A 16,933-nucleotide genomic window follows, 5' to 3' on the forward strand; every position below is an offset into this window, starting at 1 on the left:
TTTTCCTACGCATGATTGAAGCGTCTCTTTAGGCACGCAGCCTCTGTGTGATAGCTGGTTACGGGGCTCTGCCGCTACACAAGCGACTTTGTGTGAGAGTCGCAGTTGTCTGTGGACCAAACATCTCCTTTTCCTAAAATGCATCGAATGAGGCAATCAAACATAACGATCCATCCTGGCCCTCCTCATATTTAGTCTCCTTGTGCTTTCAATTTGCAGGAGAGGCTTGGCCATCAATCCCACCGTTCATTCCAAACCTGAGTAGTACGACAAAATTGTCTTCCCTCTGCCGCGAACACTGCCATTTCAGCCTACTGTATACAATTTTCTTCCTTGCTTAGCTCGATTATTGTTTCTGGCACATTCACAAGCGATGGCAGAACAGCAACCACCTCATATGAAGTACAGAGCCAAAACGACAGTCGCACCCGCTTCCAGTGCTTTGTCTTTGGTAAAATATCCAAGCGCAGGCTATGGGTAATGCAAACGATAAGAAGAAATGCATCTGAGAAGACAGTTCTGGGGGTTTCCATCAGACAAAGCGGTAGGTGCGGCAACCGATGGCGTACAAGGGCTCGACTCTCAAGACAGTCCATTACTTCAGACGTGAGCAAGAGAAGCTGACAGCAACGCCACCCAATAGGCAAGCAAGGCGAGGTTACTTGGTCTTCTTCTATCCTGGCGCTGCACCAGCTGGTCTCGCTCCACTCAAGTTGACCACCATTCCTGGTCCAAAAGCAGGCGCTTTTCTCTCCTTTACCCATCCAGGCACTTCTTTGTTTGCCCTCGCTTTAATCACATCCCAAACACGTGGAAAGCCCACCTGGACAGGACGTGCGTCTTTCACGCCCGTTATTGCGAACCGATGCTGTGCATGGCTGATGAAGCCATGTAAAAGGCCTTGCTCGATCAGTGAGGCTACGATGGATTCGATGATTTCCATATTTGGTAGTAGCGGAGGTTCCGGGTCGACGACATCAGCCAGATCGGGATCGACATAGCTGTAAGGCAGTTCTGCGTCCGCCTCCTGAGGAGGTGGTGTTTGGGCCTTTGGGAAAACGAATATCGCATTGGTATGAGTGCGTTGGGTGCCAGTATGGCCGTTCGTAAGCCCGTTAGATTTTGGAGTATCTTCAGCAAAACCGAGTACCCTCTTTTCGAGGAGTGTAGCTAGCGTAAGCATATCCTGAAGCGAAAGCGTAGGCGCTGCTTTTCTTGTAACATCGCCTTGGGAGGTGACAGCGCCTTGAGATCCGGAAAGTGTAAATGTTCGGCGTGCTAGGGATCGCCAGACAAGTACTTCGCAACGATTCGAAAGCTGCAAAAGTATGCGTTTTTGAAGGAACCATTCAGCATGTTGAGCGTCCAGGTCCATGTATTTGCGGAAAGAGGCAAGGTCGCCTTTGGCAATGGCCGCGCATATCGGCTGGAATTTTTCGGCAAGGCCTGCTGCTTCGGGCCGCTGGAGCAGTCGAGAAGATGGAAACCGGCCGAGTATGATATTTGAGGTGGTGAGATAGATAAAGATGAGGCGGCGCTGACTAATGCATTGAGCATGGCACTGATCGTAAGCCGTTTGAAGAGCGAGTTGAGCCCGGTAGAAGTGATTGTTAGCGAAGAGATAACGTCCTAGGTAATAAAGAAAGGTGACTCGTTGAGCAGCGGGGAAAAGACCTAATGGGGGTGATTGCTGGTAGATGTTGCCAAAAATCTGTTCCGCGCTTCGAAGTTTTCGGCAGTGAAAGAAAAGCTTCAGGCAAAGATTTGCCATTAAGTAGATCCCAACTCGTCTTCCTTCCGGCTTCCCGTTGCTGTCAACGCCGGACGGAGGACCACTTCGTTCGCTTAGGCACTTTTTAAAAGCCTCCCTTATCACATTGGCAGAGCTTTCCACCAGGGTTACCCTCTCGGTAGCTTCGTTTTCCACGACAGACTCTCGTTTGATCAAGTGTTCGATCAACTCGGGTCTTTTATCAAGACCAATCGCGAGTCTAGCGAGAGTGTGTGACAGTGAGACGACAGTGGGCAAAACTATAACACCTATCGAGGAGCTCAATGCGAGGATAGACTGGCTGTCAATTTATTCAGCATTGGGGCAAATGAAGGGAGAATGAATCACATACTTCAGTAAAGCTTTGAGCAAGTCGTGCGTCTCGATGAGATTATCTACATTGACGTCTCTTAGAAAAGTGAAGTACTTGACCATGAACATGACAAAAGATGTCCGTGAGCCACCATCGTCACCTTCGTCGTACTCCGGGATGAACGAGATGCATTTGTTCTCGAGTGCTTTTTGACTATTAGTAGGGTAAAATTGCTTGATTTCCGAGACGATCTTGTTGTATAGAGGAGGAAGAGGAGGCTCGTAGATCAGATACTCTTGTAGCTGCGTGCCGTTCTTTTCCTTGATGATTCCTGCAATCTCTCCCAAGAATTGATCCAACGTCGGAGGACTCATTTTATCAACCACTGGAAGGAACAAAGTGCAGATATGAGGACTCTTTAGACGCTTCACGGGTAAGGTGTGTCAAGGGTACAAAAACATAACAATTGTGGGCTTGGACATCAAAGCCCACCGTCTACGTAGCATGGTATAAATTGAATAATAAAATGTTTATCTAGAGTATGCCGAATCGAAGCTCAAGTATTCAATCATCTTTCCCCGAACAAAGGAAGACACGGCTCGAGTACGTAAAGTAGCGTTGTAGGCTTGTCGGGTATTTTGGTACCTTAGTGCCAAGTGTTTCAGAACCCTTGCCAAGAGGAGCGGGCCGACAGCCGTTGGTTCCGTAAATTGCCGGACGATCTTCAATGGAAAATAATACTTCAAGTACTCTACTCCGTTTCCACTTTTGTGTCCTCGATCAAATTGATCGATTAGAAGCAGTCCCGAAGTCCAGGGCGATCCTGATTATTGATCATGGCCTTTCACCCAATTCAATTCCTATACTCCATCCTTCAATGGTTCCTCGATCAGCTCCTCTCGCCAACCCCTCCCCCACCTCATGCCCACCTCAGCAGACCGAGAATTGCGGTTATAGGTGCAGGCTTAACAGGTGTTTCCTCAGCTTCTCACTGTGTCGGTCATGGATTCGATGTTACCATCTTCGAGGCTGGAGATGAGAAGAGCTTGGGTGGTATCTGGAGCGTGAGTCGAAGCTATCGCAAGGCGGAGCTGCCTCCGCTAACTAGTTCCGTAGCAAGTCAACAATACCTCCGGCCTTCAGATCCACAGTATAATGTACCGCTTCCATCCCTCAGTCAGATGGACTGCTGGCTATCCAGACCGTCAACAAATTGTCTCCCAGATCACCGAACTCTGGAAACGCTACGGTCTACGAGAACGCACCAAGTTCAATACCCGTGTCACCTCAGTCACCCAAGACCAACAAGGTCTTTGGATCGTCAATGATCCTTCAAATGGCCGCTTCGACGGGGTAATGGCTGCTGTGGGAAGTTGTGGTGATCCTAAAATGCCTCATATGCCCGGTCAAGAAAAATTCAAGGGCGAAGTATACCACTCTTCGAGGCTTGATGGAAAAACAGCACAAGGCAAGAAGGTCCTTATAATCGGAGGCGGGGCATCTGCCGTCGAAGCTCTCGAATTCGTTGTTCACACAGGAGCCAAATCGACCTCCGTCCTCGCGCGCTCAGAAAAATGGATCATTCCTCGCAATGCTCTCGTCGACACACTCCTAGCTTTCAACATATTTGGCCAGGAAACGATATTCTCTTGGATTCCCGAGTCCCTCCTTCGCATCTTCTTCTACCGAGATCTAGACGACCTTGCGCCCCCGTCCGAAGGTCTCTTCACGGAAACTCCCATGGTCAATTCGGACATCTTCCACCAGATCCGTGCAGGCAAGGCTGAATGGCTTCGTGGTGACATTCTTGGTTTCACTGAGAACGGCATTCGCTTCAATCACCGCTCGAAAGGAGTCCCTAAGGGCGGGCCTGGTCGAGAAAGCGTCGTAGAGGGGGACATGGTTATTATGGCGACTGGCTTCGCACGACCTAGCTTGGCTTTCTTGCCGGATGAAGTGTTCAAAGAGCCTTACGCACCGCCGAACTGGTATCTTCAAGGTAAAATTTGACAATTGAATGTTAAGAAGCCATGCTAATGCGGAGTCACCAAAGTCTTTCCACCCGAACATATGTCTATCTGTGGTAAGCATGGTCCCAATGCACTGTTCGATATTACATCTTGAAAGCAATGCTGACCGCAATCTCCTCTAGCCAACAACTGCACGTATGTCAATGCCATTGGCACCGTGGGCAATGTAAGTTATACGAATCCAACCTTTCTTTTTGGTTGAGCAGGAGACATTGCAGAAGAACCTTTTCCACTCCACTGCTCTGCTGGAACCTCAACTCTAACGCTGAAGAACGAAGGCTAAATCCAAAAAATTCCTAGTACCACATTGGAATCTATACACGTTTGCTCCTCATGTTTCTCGTCGATCCGCTTGCCAGGCCACAAGAAAGATGGATGAAAGCATGGATCGACATGACTAAGGCGATCAAGCGCCGTGCGCCAACCGGAGCTCTTGACTTCTTTACTTACTCTGAGTTGATGTACTGGTTCGTGTTCTGCATTGTGATCAACCCTTTTAGGTGGAAGTGGGCCCCCTTTGTGCTTTCGGGTATTGGGAGCGCGTTGCCATTGAGGGTTGTGAGGAGAGAGGACTCGATTCGGAACGGACTAGGTTTGAAGAGGCATCGTCATGAATAGAATGCGTGACGAGAATGAAGGCGTGGGGTAGATGAGTGCATACAGGGATCCATAGCATCTGTGGACCCGCGTACATAGCTTATGGATCTCCCACCGTGGCAAATCACCGGCAGGTATAGATAGCATGGTATCACAGACGATCAGCACCTAAAAGCAATCATCTAAAGAGATATAGCATACATTGCTATTCTCAACGAGATGATATCTTTTACCAAGCAACGCTTTCCTGTAACCATACACCTTAATGTTCTATCACCTATGTCCTGTGCTCTTATGCTCCATCGTCCATGCCCGTATTTACTCCGTCCCCAAACCTAGCACCCTCCACCCTTCACCCTTTCACGACATCCACCAAACTCCTCTGCTCATTCCCACCCACCATATTCTGCTCCACCCAGCTCACAGGCCAGAACAGGCCCGCCCCGAGCACGCAAAACAGCGTCGCGAGCAACTGCCACGCATACACAAACACGCTCAGTATGCCGAACTGGCTCGCGAACTTGACAAACTCGTTGACTTGGTAGAGATCGTTTTGCGCTCTGATCAGGTAGGTGGTCGGAGAGGTGTGTTTCCGAGGCACGAGGTGCAAGACCGTGACGAGGGAGACGTGCGCGGAGAAGAAGGGGACGAGCCAGACGCGGAAGAGTTGGTGGATGGAGACGTAGAGGATTAGGTTTTTCGGGTCGTAGGCTGTCAACACGGATTCCATTAGCCACTGCTTTCTGACCGTACAAAAGCGGACACTCTATTCATATACTTTGCTCTGTGGGAAGAGTGATGGAAAGACGTACCAACGCTGTCCACACTGATCTCAATCTTCGGACTCATGATCTTGTACCAGCGGTATATGCACCATATCAACCACCTGCTGCCCTCGAAGCTGCCGGTGCGGCAGAAAGGGTGCGTGAAGGAGGCGGAGGGCGTGAAGTATGTCTCGAGGGTTTTGCGTTGGGTGGAGGGCGGGGATTGCGTGAGGAGGTGGATTACTTGGGGTATCTCTGCTTCTGTGCTCGGGTTAGCTGAGGGTGTTTGCATTGTAGATGATGGGGCTGGTTTACGTGGGTCTTCCATGACCGTGGAAGGTGGTGGAGGTGGTGGGCGTGGGACGAGGGTTGTAGGTCTTGGAGAGAGGGGATGAGATGGTGAGGAAGCACGGTGTGGGAGAAGTGTCTGAGGCTTCTTAACAGTCTCAATTGGGAGGAGAGACAAGTTGAAAGTATGGAATTGGCGGAAAGCTCGTGATCTCATCGAAGCCCTGAAAAAAGAGCCCTAGAGCTAGAACGTTTACGGAAAACGGTACTACTGCGAATCAGTTGACAACGTGATCGATTGACAGACAGATCCATTTCTTCTCTTCTAATAGGCTGGAAGCTTGAACATGGAAGGTTTCACACCCTGATTCGTCAACACCAGAAACCCCTATATGCCACAATGTTCTACATGAGATAGCCGATTTTGGCCTGATCATCTCTCTCCTTCACCTCCAATTTTTGTTCAGTCAATTTTGATAGATCCATAAATTCTTTGCACGAATACCCAACTCGAGAAGAAGCCGATAGTTCCTACATAACGTATTAGCTCTGTGATCTGGCCTTCAGTTGCTACTCGGACTCACCAGTCAAAATGAAGAACAGGAAGCTGATCAACAGACTATACCCCACATAGAGCACCCCGGACGTGAAGCTCCCGAAGCTTAGCTTGCTAATCCAGTATAGCAGCGCATTGGCGAACACATAGAACGCGCTTGCTCCAGCCGTACAGAAAGCTCTCCATTGCCAATGATAGTTCTCACTACAAAGTAAGAAGTAGACGAGCAAGACCGTAACGGCGGCGCAGGTGATTATCATAATGCCGTAGCAGAGAAAGAGGAAACCGAACATGTAGTATACCTTGCCAAACCACATGTTGTTCATGATGAAGTATAGCTCAACGAAGATGGCGCCGAAGGGGAGAATTCCGACGAGGAGCATGGAAGGGATGGGCCGGAGGTAAGTGGTTGAGGGAGGGATTTGGCGGGGGATTTGATTGACGCGGACAGGAGGTTGGACGGGCTGAAGCAGCAGTCAGCACTGTCTGCTCTAGGTGAGCTTATGGATCTGACTTACAGCATGCCTGAAGCCTATCCAGCTACCTGCGAAGCTGAGAGGGACACTAATGACAAACCAAATACCCAGGATCACGAGCATGGTCGTGAACGGTACCGCGCCACTCGATCGTTTGGCCCACAGGAAGAGGTTGAGCATGAAGAAAGTGGCGAAGACAATTCCAGGAATCATGACGGGCGTCATGGCAATATTTTGCTTCCACTTCTCGCCGCCGAACGACTTGTAGACGCGCGCGGAGACGTAGCCACCAATGACGCCGAAGACTGTGTAGAGTAGAATCATGACGGTACCGAGAGACCCACGGTTCGAGGGAGAAAGAAAACCGAGAAGGGCGAATGTGATGGTAGTACCGACCATGACGAAAAGCTGAGAGCCGTTCCCCAGGAAGATACTCAATAGCAAAGGGTTCTTGGGCGTCCGAAAAACGTCTCCATGTACCAGCTTCCAGCCTGAATCTTCTTGGATGTCATTTTCGGCGTCGCCATTCGTGCCTGAGAGATCATCCAGATTGAATGAGTCGAGTCTGTTGTATCGGGCAATGTCCTTTTTCAGTGCTCGCACGAGGATAGCTCCAACCATACCTAAACATCCGTCATTAGTGTGTATGTCAGCGCACTTTTTGAGTGAAGGGCAGCTTACCGCAAAGGAAGACCACAATAACCGCTGAGTTCACCAACGAAAACCAGTGAATCCTCGGATCGAAGACGTGAAGATAGCTATCCCATCGAGTGGCCCATGCAGTCTTCGACTCGCGCCAATATACGCCATAGGTCCAAGTGACAGAGGTGTCTCCATTCTCATCGAGCAAAAGGTGCTGTTCTGGGTTACCACAATCTCCCTTTCCACTACCCAAGCTTTTAGATCCACTCCTTGAGGATGGGATCACCAGAACGCCAACAACTCTGTACTTGTCGCTGCCAGCTTCATGGTAATCAATCACAATATCGAAGTGGTTGTTCAGCACTGCTTTCTTATCCTTATCCACCATCCCAAGAGGGAATCCTCGGAGGGTGAAGTCCGTGTTCGTCGAAGGGTCTGTGTATGGCTGCCCAGCTGGAAGGCCATCAATCAACCAATTGAGATTGTAATTCTGCCATATTCTCCTGTTCACAAATTTTGCGCTTCGTTGATCAAACTTTTGTTCCTCGCATAAAGCCTTGCAGGTCTCATTTTCCATCATTTTCAGCTCGAAAGGCGAAGTAAGTATCCGATCTCCGAACAATATGCTTCCCAGTGATTCTGATACATCTCTTGGTCCATCTGCGGGCCTGCAAAATCGGAACGCGGGATGATAGTAGTCGAAGGAGAAGACTGAATGTAGTTGGGAATCCTTGTCAGACAGTGCTGGTGTGAGATGGTTGACATTGAGTTCGACCTTGTCATTGGCCTTGTATGTGGTTGGCGCAACACCCGGTAAGTAGAAAGCAGAGGCGCTGGAAAGGAAGAAGGTCAATATAGCTGCGCCAGAGGCAAGCCGACCTTTCGAGTACATTGTGACCAAGTTCCAGGCGGCTGTGAGACATAGAGTCAGCTCAGATGTGATCCTTAATGATAAAATCTTCAATGTTGGCAAGCTTCAAGTGGTACGGACCTGCCCGATCTACGACCTGGCGCTCAAAGCCTGCTTCTGCGTGATATAAATGTGCAGCAACGTGAAAGATACTGAGACTCAAAGGAATGTCAAAAATTTGCGGGTCTCTATTTGAGAAAGAAAGCTGGCCTCCTGTAGCGATTAAATTCAGGCTCGCCTCGCTATTGGTTGGTCTTGCCGCTCCGCGCCTGGAAACTTTTAGCGATAGGTTGGGCTTGGCATCGGTACAATCGTAAAGCAGGCCTTCAAAGTCTTCAACAATAAAGATAGTCATTTGGATTGAGCAGGTATCAAATTTTCAGACATATTATGTCGTATCTTCGATATGAGAGTAACCAGAACCACACCATGCTTGGTTCTGGTTTGCGATGCCAATTGGTGGCTACAAGACGTGGGGTGTGATGTTTCTGACTGCTGCTGTACAGTTGGCTCCAGACCCATGAGCTATCCAACCCCCGATGCGTGCGTAAGGATCATAACGCCTGAGGCAACCTCCGAACAAAAGCATGAGCATGATGCCAGCAGAAAGAGGTGAACGCATCCGTCAACATTGCTCATACTAGGCCATCGTACAGTGATAGTGCCGAAACTATTGTTTCATCACGCTTGCTGCCTTCCTTGAACTCAGCCATGTCCAGCGACCCATTCTCGTCCTTGTCCATCATTTTGAAGATCTTCCGAACCCGTTTTTCTGGTGTGTCTTCGTCGGCTGGGAGCTTGACCATCGAACCAACCTGTAAGATTGTAAGCCGCTGAATACGGACAGCTAAGAACAAAATCCGGCATACCATCTTGTATATCGCTTCCACGATTTGCAGCATTTCACTGTAGCTTATCTCACCGTCGCCATCAATATCGTAAAGTTGGAATGCCCAGTCCAGCTTGTCCTCCATCTTCCCCCTCGAGGTGACACTCAGTGCGCATATGAACTCTTTAAAGTCGATGGAGCCTGACTTATCTGAATCGAAGACGTTGAAGACGTAGTCTGCGAAAGAGGTTGGGTCGCCGAAAGGGAAGAATTGCTTGTAAATCTTTTGGAATTCCTCTTTCGTGAGCATGCCGCTTGGACAGTCTTTGAGGAAGCCTGTACCTCACATTAGCATAGATAAAATCCTAGGCAGGTAAAGCATTATAGCTAACCCTTGTACCATTGCTGGAGCTCCTTCTTGTCGAAATGCGTGTCCTTCTGAAGCTGGTTCAATTCCTCTTGGGACAACTTCGACTGACTGATCAGGTGCGTCAGTAGTGTACGATTAGTCCCACGTCTGTGATTCTACGCATCGACTTTGCTTTCGACTGTGTAAGAGATAGAAAAGGCATGCTGCAAAGAATGCTATGACTGTAAACCAGCATGATCGGTCCTCTCTCAGCACTTTCGGAATGCCGGCCGGACCGCAGCTCCTCCATGCGGCTCTCTCTTTGACAGCTGGGTGGCTTGGGTTGTAGACATTTTTGAAGGGCTTGTAGAGGTTGCCGGCAAGCACGCAAGGCTAGGCGTGTGAGACATTCTGCGCTCTGCTGGATCGCCATTTCCATCTTGTATCCTTGCTTCATTGTTGCAAAAGAGAGTGCGCGCTGACGATGCAGAAATACAAGGGCAGGGTTTCGGTCTATGGCGACGCCGGGACGATAGCACCACGCCGACCGCACTGAGAATCGCACAGGCTGAGAATGGTACACCACTTACCGATTTCCCATTCTAGGAAGTGCTTCCACCAGACAGCTTTATAAGTCCTATTGTTAATCCTGCGCAATACTTGAGGGTCTAGGAGCGTATGGTATGGCAGATCTCGGCCGTGTAAGCAAGAGGCGGGACAGGTGTGAGACGAAGGCGGGAGGGGAGAGTGTCAAGAGATCAGTTGCTACGTCTCTTCAATAGGAATCTAGTCGTCTAGACGTGTCAAAGCTTGATGATTGAAGAAGAACAAGGAACAAGGGAGGGTCTACGCTGAACGCAGGGAAAGACAAGCGCCGAGGGACAGGAACAGAACGAGGGGTTCCAGACCCATTTCAACCGAACCCCAAATATTTCTCGATGTCGTAATTCCACCGACTTTGATACGTTTCAGCGTCATCTGAAGCTATGAATAACATCATACAAGCCCAGCTCGACAGGGTAGAAACGGCTTTGAATACTCTCATAGAATCAATCGCCTCCTACAACCCCTCCATCCCCGCAGCAAACGCTCTCCTAGCTGCAGACGACGATCTAAACGAAGGTCTCCAACAATGTATGAACAAACCTTCCGGATCCCAGAAGACCCTGCCACCAGACTTTGTTTACGCCTCGTACGAGTTGACATTTTAGTAGTATCAACCCACCAACATAATCACGCCCGCATTCAGTCCCTTCGATTAACAATTGACCAGCAAAATGCATCCATAACCGACACCCTCACGGCCCTCGCCTCTACGCGCGCAGACCTGCTCTCTATTCCATCATCCCTGCCACAAAAAGATGCACGCAATGTCCCCTACAACGAGCTTCTCGACTATGCGAAGCGTATAAGTCGCTACACGGTTCCCCCTGCATTCCGGCATGCTTTACCACCTGCACAACCAGCTATCCCCGCTGCTGTCAATGGCGATACCGTGGCGGTAGAGGAAGGAGCGGAAGATAGCAAAGAAGAGAAGGAAGGCATGGGAACCGCATCGTTAGAAGACATAGAGCGCAAATGGCTGGATCCTCTCACCCAGATTCCCTTCGTGCCATGGGTGAGCGACGAGACCATCAAAAGAGGCGCGTTGGCTGAGATACAAAGCATGGTTGAGAGGGGGGACGATCCGGAGAATATGGGAGCTGGAGGTTCGAAGGAGGAGAAGGGACAGACGATGGAGATAGGGGAAAGTGAGGATGCGGCGGGCAAGGAGGGCGATATCAGCGCGGATGGAGGAATGGGGATGCAGAGAAGGGAGGAGAAGCCAAAGGTGTTCGGGGGGTTGGACCTTTATGATCCCGACTCGCCTGATGTAGACGATGATTGATGTTCAAGCACCTATCGAGATAATTCTGTAGTCATATCTTCGGACACGATTCAAGATGAATTGGATTCGCAAGCTCAAGAATGGTACGAATGACATGTGCTTGACAATGCTTTTGATCGCCTATCACTGTACAGTTACTGGAGCCATCTTTGATTCAGCACTGCTGTGTTTCATCACAGCAAAGCAGCTGCCTACAGCGTGATGACCAGCTTCTTCCCACTCAAGCCTTTCGCGTGGATATCCAGCGCTTTCTGCACGGACTGAATACCGCCATCGATTGCTTCAATCCCAGGACTTGGCACAAACGTCTTTTCCTCTAAAGATTTCGCTAGCCATTCATTGAACAGCCAGTGCCCGAATTCCTTGTCAATGCATATCTTCGCTGCAAACGTGTGCGAAATTTCCACCCCTGCTGGCTTCCTGGCATCTTCAGGGTATGGAAGTGTAAGGCAAAGCTTTCCGCCGCCAAATGCTTCGAGAATTTCGGCACACTTGGGTGCACTCCCGTGCTCAACGATGGCGTCATATGCGACGACAGCCTGCTGGTTTGAGGCTTTCAAGGATTGTGTAATGTCTTTGACGACAGAGGAGGAGTTGTAGTCGAACGTCTCATGAGCGCCGAGCTTTTTGACCATGGCGCTGTGGCGAGGACTGCATACTCCGTAGACCGTGTAGCCAAGAGAAGCAGCGATCTGCACAGCAGCTGTACCGACTGAAGATGAGGCACCCCAAACTAGGAAGCCACCCTGGTGCTTGGCAGGCGGGCGAGGAATTTCCATGGAAATGAATATGCCCACGGCAGATGTTGCGACGCTCATAGGCAGGATTGATCCTTCTTCAAAGCTCATGAAGTCAGGAATCTTGGCCAGGGCGCAGTCTTTCACCAGAGAATATTGCTGAAATGCACCGTTCTGCGGATCTTTCGAAATTATCATATCAGCAAAGCCCGTGACCCTATCACCTTTCTGGAAGTGTTTGACGTCCGATCCCACTGCATCCACTACTCCCGAGACGTCACTTCCAAGAATAGCCGGGTATTTCTCAATTAAATGGCCGAATTGTTGCATCTTCCAGTCCACGGGGTTGGTGGCGAGAGCATGGTTCTTAACCACAACGTCTGACGGCCCGGGCTTGGGAATTGGACGCTCTTCGATGGTAAGATTGGCTTTTGCCTCTTTGAGGACGGCTGCTTGGTTGGACATGATCACTGGTGTGAAGCTTATGACAATGTGTGTCTGGGTATCAATGATGAGGGGAAAGAGAATTCTTCAGTGGGACTTTATACTTGTGCATGCATCGGAAATAGTGGGATTACATCAGCAGAACACAATTCAGTAAAGGGCGCTCGACCAGACTGTTGTCATTCATCTCGAAGTGAAGGCTGATGAACGTTTATAGTTTGGTCAACTTGCACTGTATGAAATTAGCTTTGGCATGGAAATCTCACCCCGCGCCCGCTATGTTCTCGAGCTTTCGCTGTTAAACTTGTCCCGATGACAATGAAGCTATACAAAGAACCACTGTTGCATAAGCATTTGAAGGCGCTAGAAGCCCGTTGTGTAAGCTTGTGCGAGCCTCATCCCGTAGTTTTTCAAGTCGAAGAGGTGTTCATTGGCCTCCTCGTGAGCACAGCTTGCGGGGGTAAGCCTTCATCAGATTTCAATCGGCAAGCATGAGCTACTCTGCATGTTCAGTGCTGCTGAGGCGAGAAGGCTATCTTTGCTTCAGTAGCGAGTCTCCATTGGGCCCTGGCGCGATTACTTCGAATGAAGAGCTGTGAGGAGGCAAAAATGCCAGACACTAGTAGCATGGAAACTTGAGATGCGCAGGGAGCTGAGACGATGACCACCGTTGCATAGTACGCGCCGGTCTCAGAAGAGTAGTCTCCGAGCGAGTTTTTACGACAAATTGTCACTGTTTGTGGAGTGATTGGAGAAACGATGTTATTCGTGACGCGGCGAAAGCGCGGTTCTGCATTTTTGATAGGGCTTAGCGTTCTTTGCCCCTGAAGCTGAAACAATGAACAACTCCTTCCTCTTGTTCACGCTCACATCTAACATATCGTCACTCTTTTTCCATTGTACTCTCACACTCATTAGCAGGCAGGAGCAGGCTCCTGTACCACCACTCATTAAGAAAGCAGACTTGGTGACACTCATTTGGACAGGCTGCATTCACTCTCTTTATTTACTTCCGTCCCCCTCCGGACCCCCCATACGAGGAACTAACATAGTAATCAGCACAGGACTTCGGAAGCTTTTAGGATACGCGAGAAGTCCATGGCTACCGAGGATATATCAACGGAAGCTGCGGCTGATTATCACGAGACTGCTGCTGTGGGAGAAAGCGATACCCGCAGTATCCTACTGCCGACAGAATCGATGGTCACTGTAAGGCTATCAGATCCTTTGGTCGTGCCATCCTCCGCTATATCTCCCGACAACCAGGTTTCTGTGGCAGCACTCGCCCAGTTCCTGCCTGTTGGGCAAGATCCGGTTCTACATGAAGATGCTTTAGACGCTTCCCACAACAGTCACACATCTTCTGGGCAGGGTCTTCTCGAAGACGAAAGCGGTACTGCTCCTGATGAGAATGCTGTTGTACTTGGAGACGAGTACCAGGAGTCTACAGTCTCGATGACAAGCGTCCGCTCCAGAAGCGATAGCTCGGGCAGCACCCTATCTTCAAATGGCAGCGCCCAGGTCGACTGGGATGAGTTGGAGAAAAGTGAAGAGCAGGCACCCCGAGACGAGGGATCTGATGAATCAACCGCCTTCCTTCTTGCCAGACTGGAGCAAGAGAACAACGCCCTTGCTATTAATCCGAAGGCAGCTCTCGCAAGAGCCAAATCCACACGAAAGGGCACGAAAGTACGGCCACCCTCTATTCAACACCTCAAGAAGCTTGTCAACGAACCAACGAAACCTTCACTTCGATACTCCTTGATACCGGACCCTCCACCCATGACAGAGTTAGAGTTCTGGGCAGCTCTCGTTAACGATTATCCCCAGACAGCGCAACGCCTGCCAACTTTGACTTCCAACAAGATTAGGAGTGGAGTTCCACCACCATTGCGTGGTGTTGTCTGGATGAGCATAGCTGGATCCCGCGATCCCCTGTTGGAACATGAATATGAAAGGCTCTGTGGCGAGTCAAGCCCTTACGAAAATCTCATCGGCAAGGACATCGGTCGAAGCTTTCCTGGGGTCGAAATGTTCAGGGACCCTTCAGGAGACGGCCAGCAGATGCTTGGTACGGTACTCAAATGCTTCAGTCTCTACGATCAAAAGATTGGATATTGCCAGGGCCTTGGCTTTGTCGTCGGCCCTTTGCTAATGCACATGGGTGACAAAGAAGCGTTTTGTGTGCTCGTCCGGTACCTTTCCCCAAACAATGCATCCGCTTTTGCTTCGGCTAACAGCAATACAGATTGATGGAGCACTACGATTTACGCTCATGCTTCTTGCCAGATCTCTCTGGTCTCCATCTTCGCATCTACCAATTTCAACACCTACTATCGAAGCATCTCCCACGTCTCACAGCTCATATGGAAACTTTGCAGGTGGAACCTTTATACGTGTCCCAATGGTTCCTCTCGTTCTTCGCAGTCACCTGTCCACTACCTATGCTACTACGGATATACGATGTTATTTTGACCGAGGGAGCTTCGGAGACTCTAATGCGGGTCGCACTATCGCTCATGCGTAGGAATGAAACTAAAATCTTGACCTGCACCGAATTTGAAGACGTGATGAGCCTTCTTCTCTCCAGGGCATTGTGGGATACTTATGGATCGAATGCGGATGATCTGGTAAACGACTTCGTTGGTTTGACGGGTCTTGTGACGCGGGAGAGCTTGGAAGCCCTTGAAGGAACTTTCAGAGAGCCTAGCAACGAAGAGTCAATTTCCAAGAGTAGCTCTCTTCCAAATGTTCAGGCCGCAGCATCACGTTTTCTGGGCCGTTTCTGGACAGGTCCAAGCTCATCCGCAAAGGTTACTTCCCCAACTTCTAGCTTAGCTGTCGCAGAGCCACCCCGACCCTCGAGCTTCCTGCGCCGGACGCCCTCGAAACAAAGTATGGCATCGACGCTCAACTCCATTGAAAGCGCTGAGTCGCAACTCAGCGCAGCTTCAACTGAAGCAACGGCTATGTCGAGAAATCCTTCAGCTGACGGCACCCCCGTCAAAGCTGGCAACACTCTCGGCAATAGCGTCTCGTCGTCCATGGGAGTCACGAGCCAAGACAGGGATCTTCATACTCAGATCGAGGACTTACTGACTGCTCTGAGTGATATGCAGCGAGACCAGACCTTACTCGAGAATGAGGTACAGAAAGAGCGTGAAGAGCGTGATGAAGATCGTGCTGCAGTGCAACGTTTTCTGGCGCGAGCAAAGAAGTCCGCCACTCTGGACGTCATACCAGAGACGCAATCGCATGGCTCATCTTCTGTGTTGGAAGCCCCAGCTACGGCTCTTGATAGTGACGAGGCCCTGATGGATCTAGAACTGCATTTCAACACGTCTTCGAACAAAAGGTCGTCTCTTATGCAGCAGACAAAGCATCAAATGCGAGAGGAATTGAAATTGTGGAAAAATCAGTATGAGGTTGAAGCAACAAGATCCGCCGATTTGACGCGCCAGCTTGCTGACGAGAGACTGGAAAATGCTCGTCTCTTAGAACAGTTCCGAGAGGCGCGAGCACGTATGCAAGATGCACATCAAGATAAACAGCGGCTGGAGAAGACTCTTTCAGAAATGAGAAGCCGCAGGTTTTCTACAGACAGCGAGTATGAATCAACCCCAGCGACTCCAGTTGACACTGGACCTGCGCCCGCTGGACTGCGTGAGCTCAAGCTTGGGAGATCTGGTTCACTTCGCTCGAATGCAGCACCGACGCAGCCATTCGCGAAGCGATCCAGCAGTCTTGGCATATCTGCAGTACTTGCAACTGAGGATCACAAGCCTGCTCCTGAAGACACGCTTCTACTAGAGCTTGTCAATGCCAAGACAGCAGAAGCTGTGGCACGGCAGGAGTTGGAAGAGGTGAAGGCAAAGTTGGACTCGTTGCGGAAGATGATAGGAGGTGGGCCTGCTATGACAGTGAGCAGCGGTCATCGGCCAAGCGCCAGCGAGGCAGGCATTGTGAAAGTACCGAGCGTGACCGCAGCAGCGAGACCTGCTGTGGAGAAATTCAAACCTGCTGTCGCTGCTCCTGCTGGTGGCTTCTTTAGCGGCTGGGGAAAAAGAACGGCATCGAATCCGGCGGTCACGGTGTTCGTTCCAGATTCATGACAAGACATTCGCTTCTAATAAGAGACGCTTCGGGACAATTGATTTTTCGTCGTTTGGCGTCAGGGGTAGAGTACCAGCTTCTTAGCATGTAATGTTGATGCTCAAAAATTCACTTTCTTCTTCGAGAATGGAACAATGCCATTTCTAGCCACGTTATGAACCTGTCTCCGAACCAAATTTGCGCATCATCTGTTTTGTGCACATGGCAGTGGTATTTGAGACGTCAC

The 16,933-nt window shown here is 50.0% G+C and overlaps 8 protein-coding genes across 8 annotated transcripts; 3 read left to right on the plus strand and 5 right to left on the minus strand.

The window, feature by feature from the left end:
* Positions 1-673: 673 nt before the first annotated feature.
* HO133_010897 (uncharacterized protein) lies at positions 674-2,458 on the minus strand (the record flags this gene model as incomplete). The annotated part of the gene is made up of 2 exons (XM_037301746.1): positions 674-2,072; positions 2,124-2,458. 2 exons carry the CDS (start codon positions 2,456-2,458, stop codon positions 674-676), a joined length of 1,734 nt encoding a protein of 577 aa, XP_037153380.1.
* A 462-nt stretch (positions 2,459-2,920) lies between these two features.
* On the plus strand, positions 2,921-4,732 carry HO133_010898 (uncharacterized protein; the record flags this gene model as incomplete). The annotated part of the gene is made up of 5 exons (XM_037301747.1): positions 2,921-3,148; positions 3,201-4,083; positions 4,138-4,167; positions 4,237-4,280; positions 4,415-4,732. 5 exons carry the CDS (start codon positions 2,921-2,923, stop codon positions 4,730-4,732), a joined length of 1,503 nt encoding a protein of 500 aa, XP_037153381.1.
* Positions 4,733-5,063: 331 nt separating this feature from the next.
* Positions 5,064-5,803, minus strand: HO133_010899 (uncharacterized protein; the record flags this gene model as incomplete). Its single annotated transcript, XM_037301748.1, has 2 exons — positions 5,064-5,422; positions 5,524-5,803. 2 exons carry the CDS (start codon positions 5,801-5,803, stop codon positions 5,064-5,066), a joined length of 639 nt encoding a protein of 212 aa, XP_037153382.1.
* A 365-nt stretch (positions 5,804-6,168) lies between these two features.
* Positions 6,169-8,329, minus strand: HO133_010900 (uncharacterized protein; the record flags this gene model as incomplete). The annotated part of the gene is made up of 4 exons (XM_037301749.1): positions 6,169-6,254; positions 6,348-6,783; positions 6,838-7,418; positions 7,477-8,329. 4 exons carry the CDS (start codon positions 8,327-8,329, stop codon positions 6,169-6,171), a joined length of 1,956 nt encoding a protein of 651 aa, XP_037153383.1.
* Positions 8,330-8,982: 653 nt separating this feature from the next.
* HO133_010901 (uncharacterized protein) lies at positions 8,983-9,878 on the minus strand (the record flags this gene model as incomplete). Its single annotated transcript, XM_037301750.1, has 4 exons — positions 8,983-9,162; positions 9,217-9,512; positions 9,569-9,654; positions 9,802-9,878. The coding sequence occupies 4 exons, from the start codon at positions 9,876-9,878 to the stop codon at positions 8,983-8,985; spliced, it is 639 nt and encodes a 212-aa protein (XP_037153384.1).
* Positions 9,879-10,511: 633 nt separating this feature from the next.
* HO133_010902 (uncharacterized protein) lies at positions 10,512-11,413 on the plus strand (the record flags this gene model as incomplete). Its single annotated transcript, XM_037301751.1, has 2 exons — positions 10,512-10,659; positions 10,740-11,413. 2 exons carry the CDS (start codon positions 10,512-10,514, stop codon positions 11,411-11,413), a joined length of 822 nt encoding a protein of 273 aa, XP_037153385.1.
* Positions 11,414-11,604: 191 nt separating this feature from the next.
* Positions 11,605-12,615, minus strand: HO133_010903 (uncharacterized protein; the record flags this gene model as incomplete). The annotated part of the gene is made up of 1 exon (XM_037301752.1): positions 11,605-12,615. The coding sequence occupies one exon, from the start codon at positions 12,613-12,615 to the stop codon at positions 11,605-11,607; it is 1,011 nt and encodes a 336-aa protein (XP_037153386.1).
* A 1,077-nt stretch (positions 12,616-13,692) lies between these two features.
* Positions 13,693-16,706, plus strand: HO133_010904 (uncharacterized protein; the record flags this gene model as incomplete). Its single annotated transcript, XM_037301753.1, has 2 exons — positions 13,693-14,789; positions 14,843-16,706. The coding sequence occupies 2 exons, from the start codon at positions 13,693-13,695 to the stop codon at positions 16,704-16,706; spliced, it is 2,961 nt and encodes a 986-aa protein (XP_037153387.1).
* Between the last annotated feature and the right edge of the window lie 227 nt (positions 16,707-16,933).

The sequence above is a fragment of the Letharia lupina genome, assembly GCF_014066315.1.
Source record: "Letharia lupina isolate WasteWater1 chromosome Unknown contig_9, whole genome shotgun sequence".
NCBI classification, from domain to species: domain Eukaryota; kingdom Fungi; phylum Ascomycota; class Lecanoromycetes; order Lecanorales; family Parmeliaceae; genus Letharia; species Letharia lupina.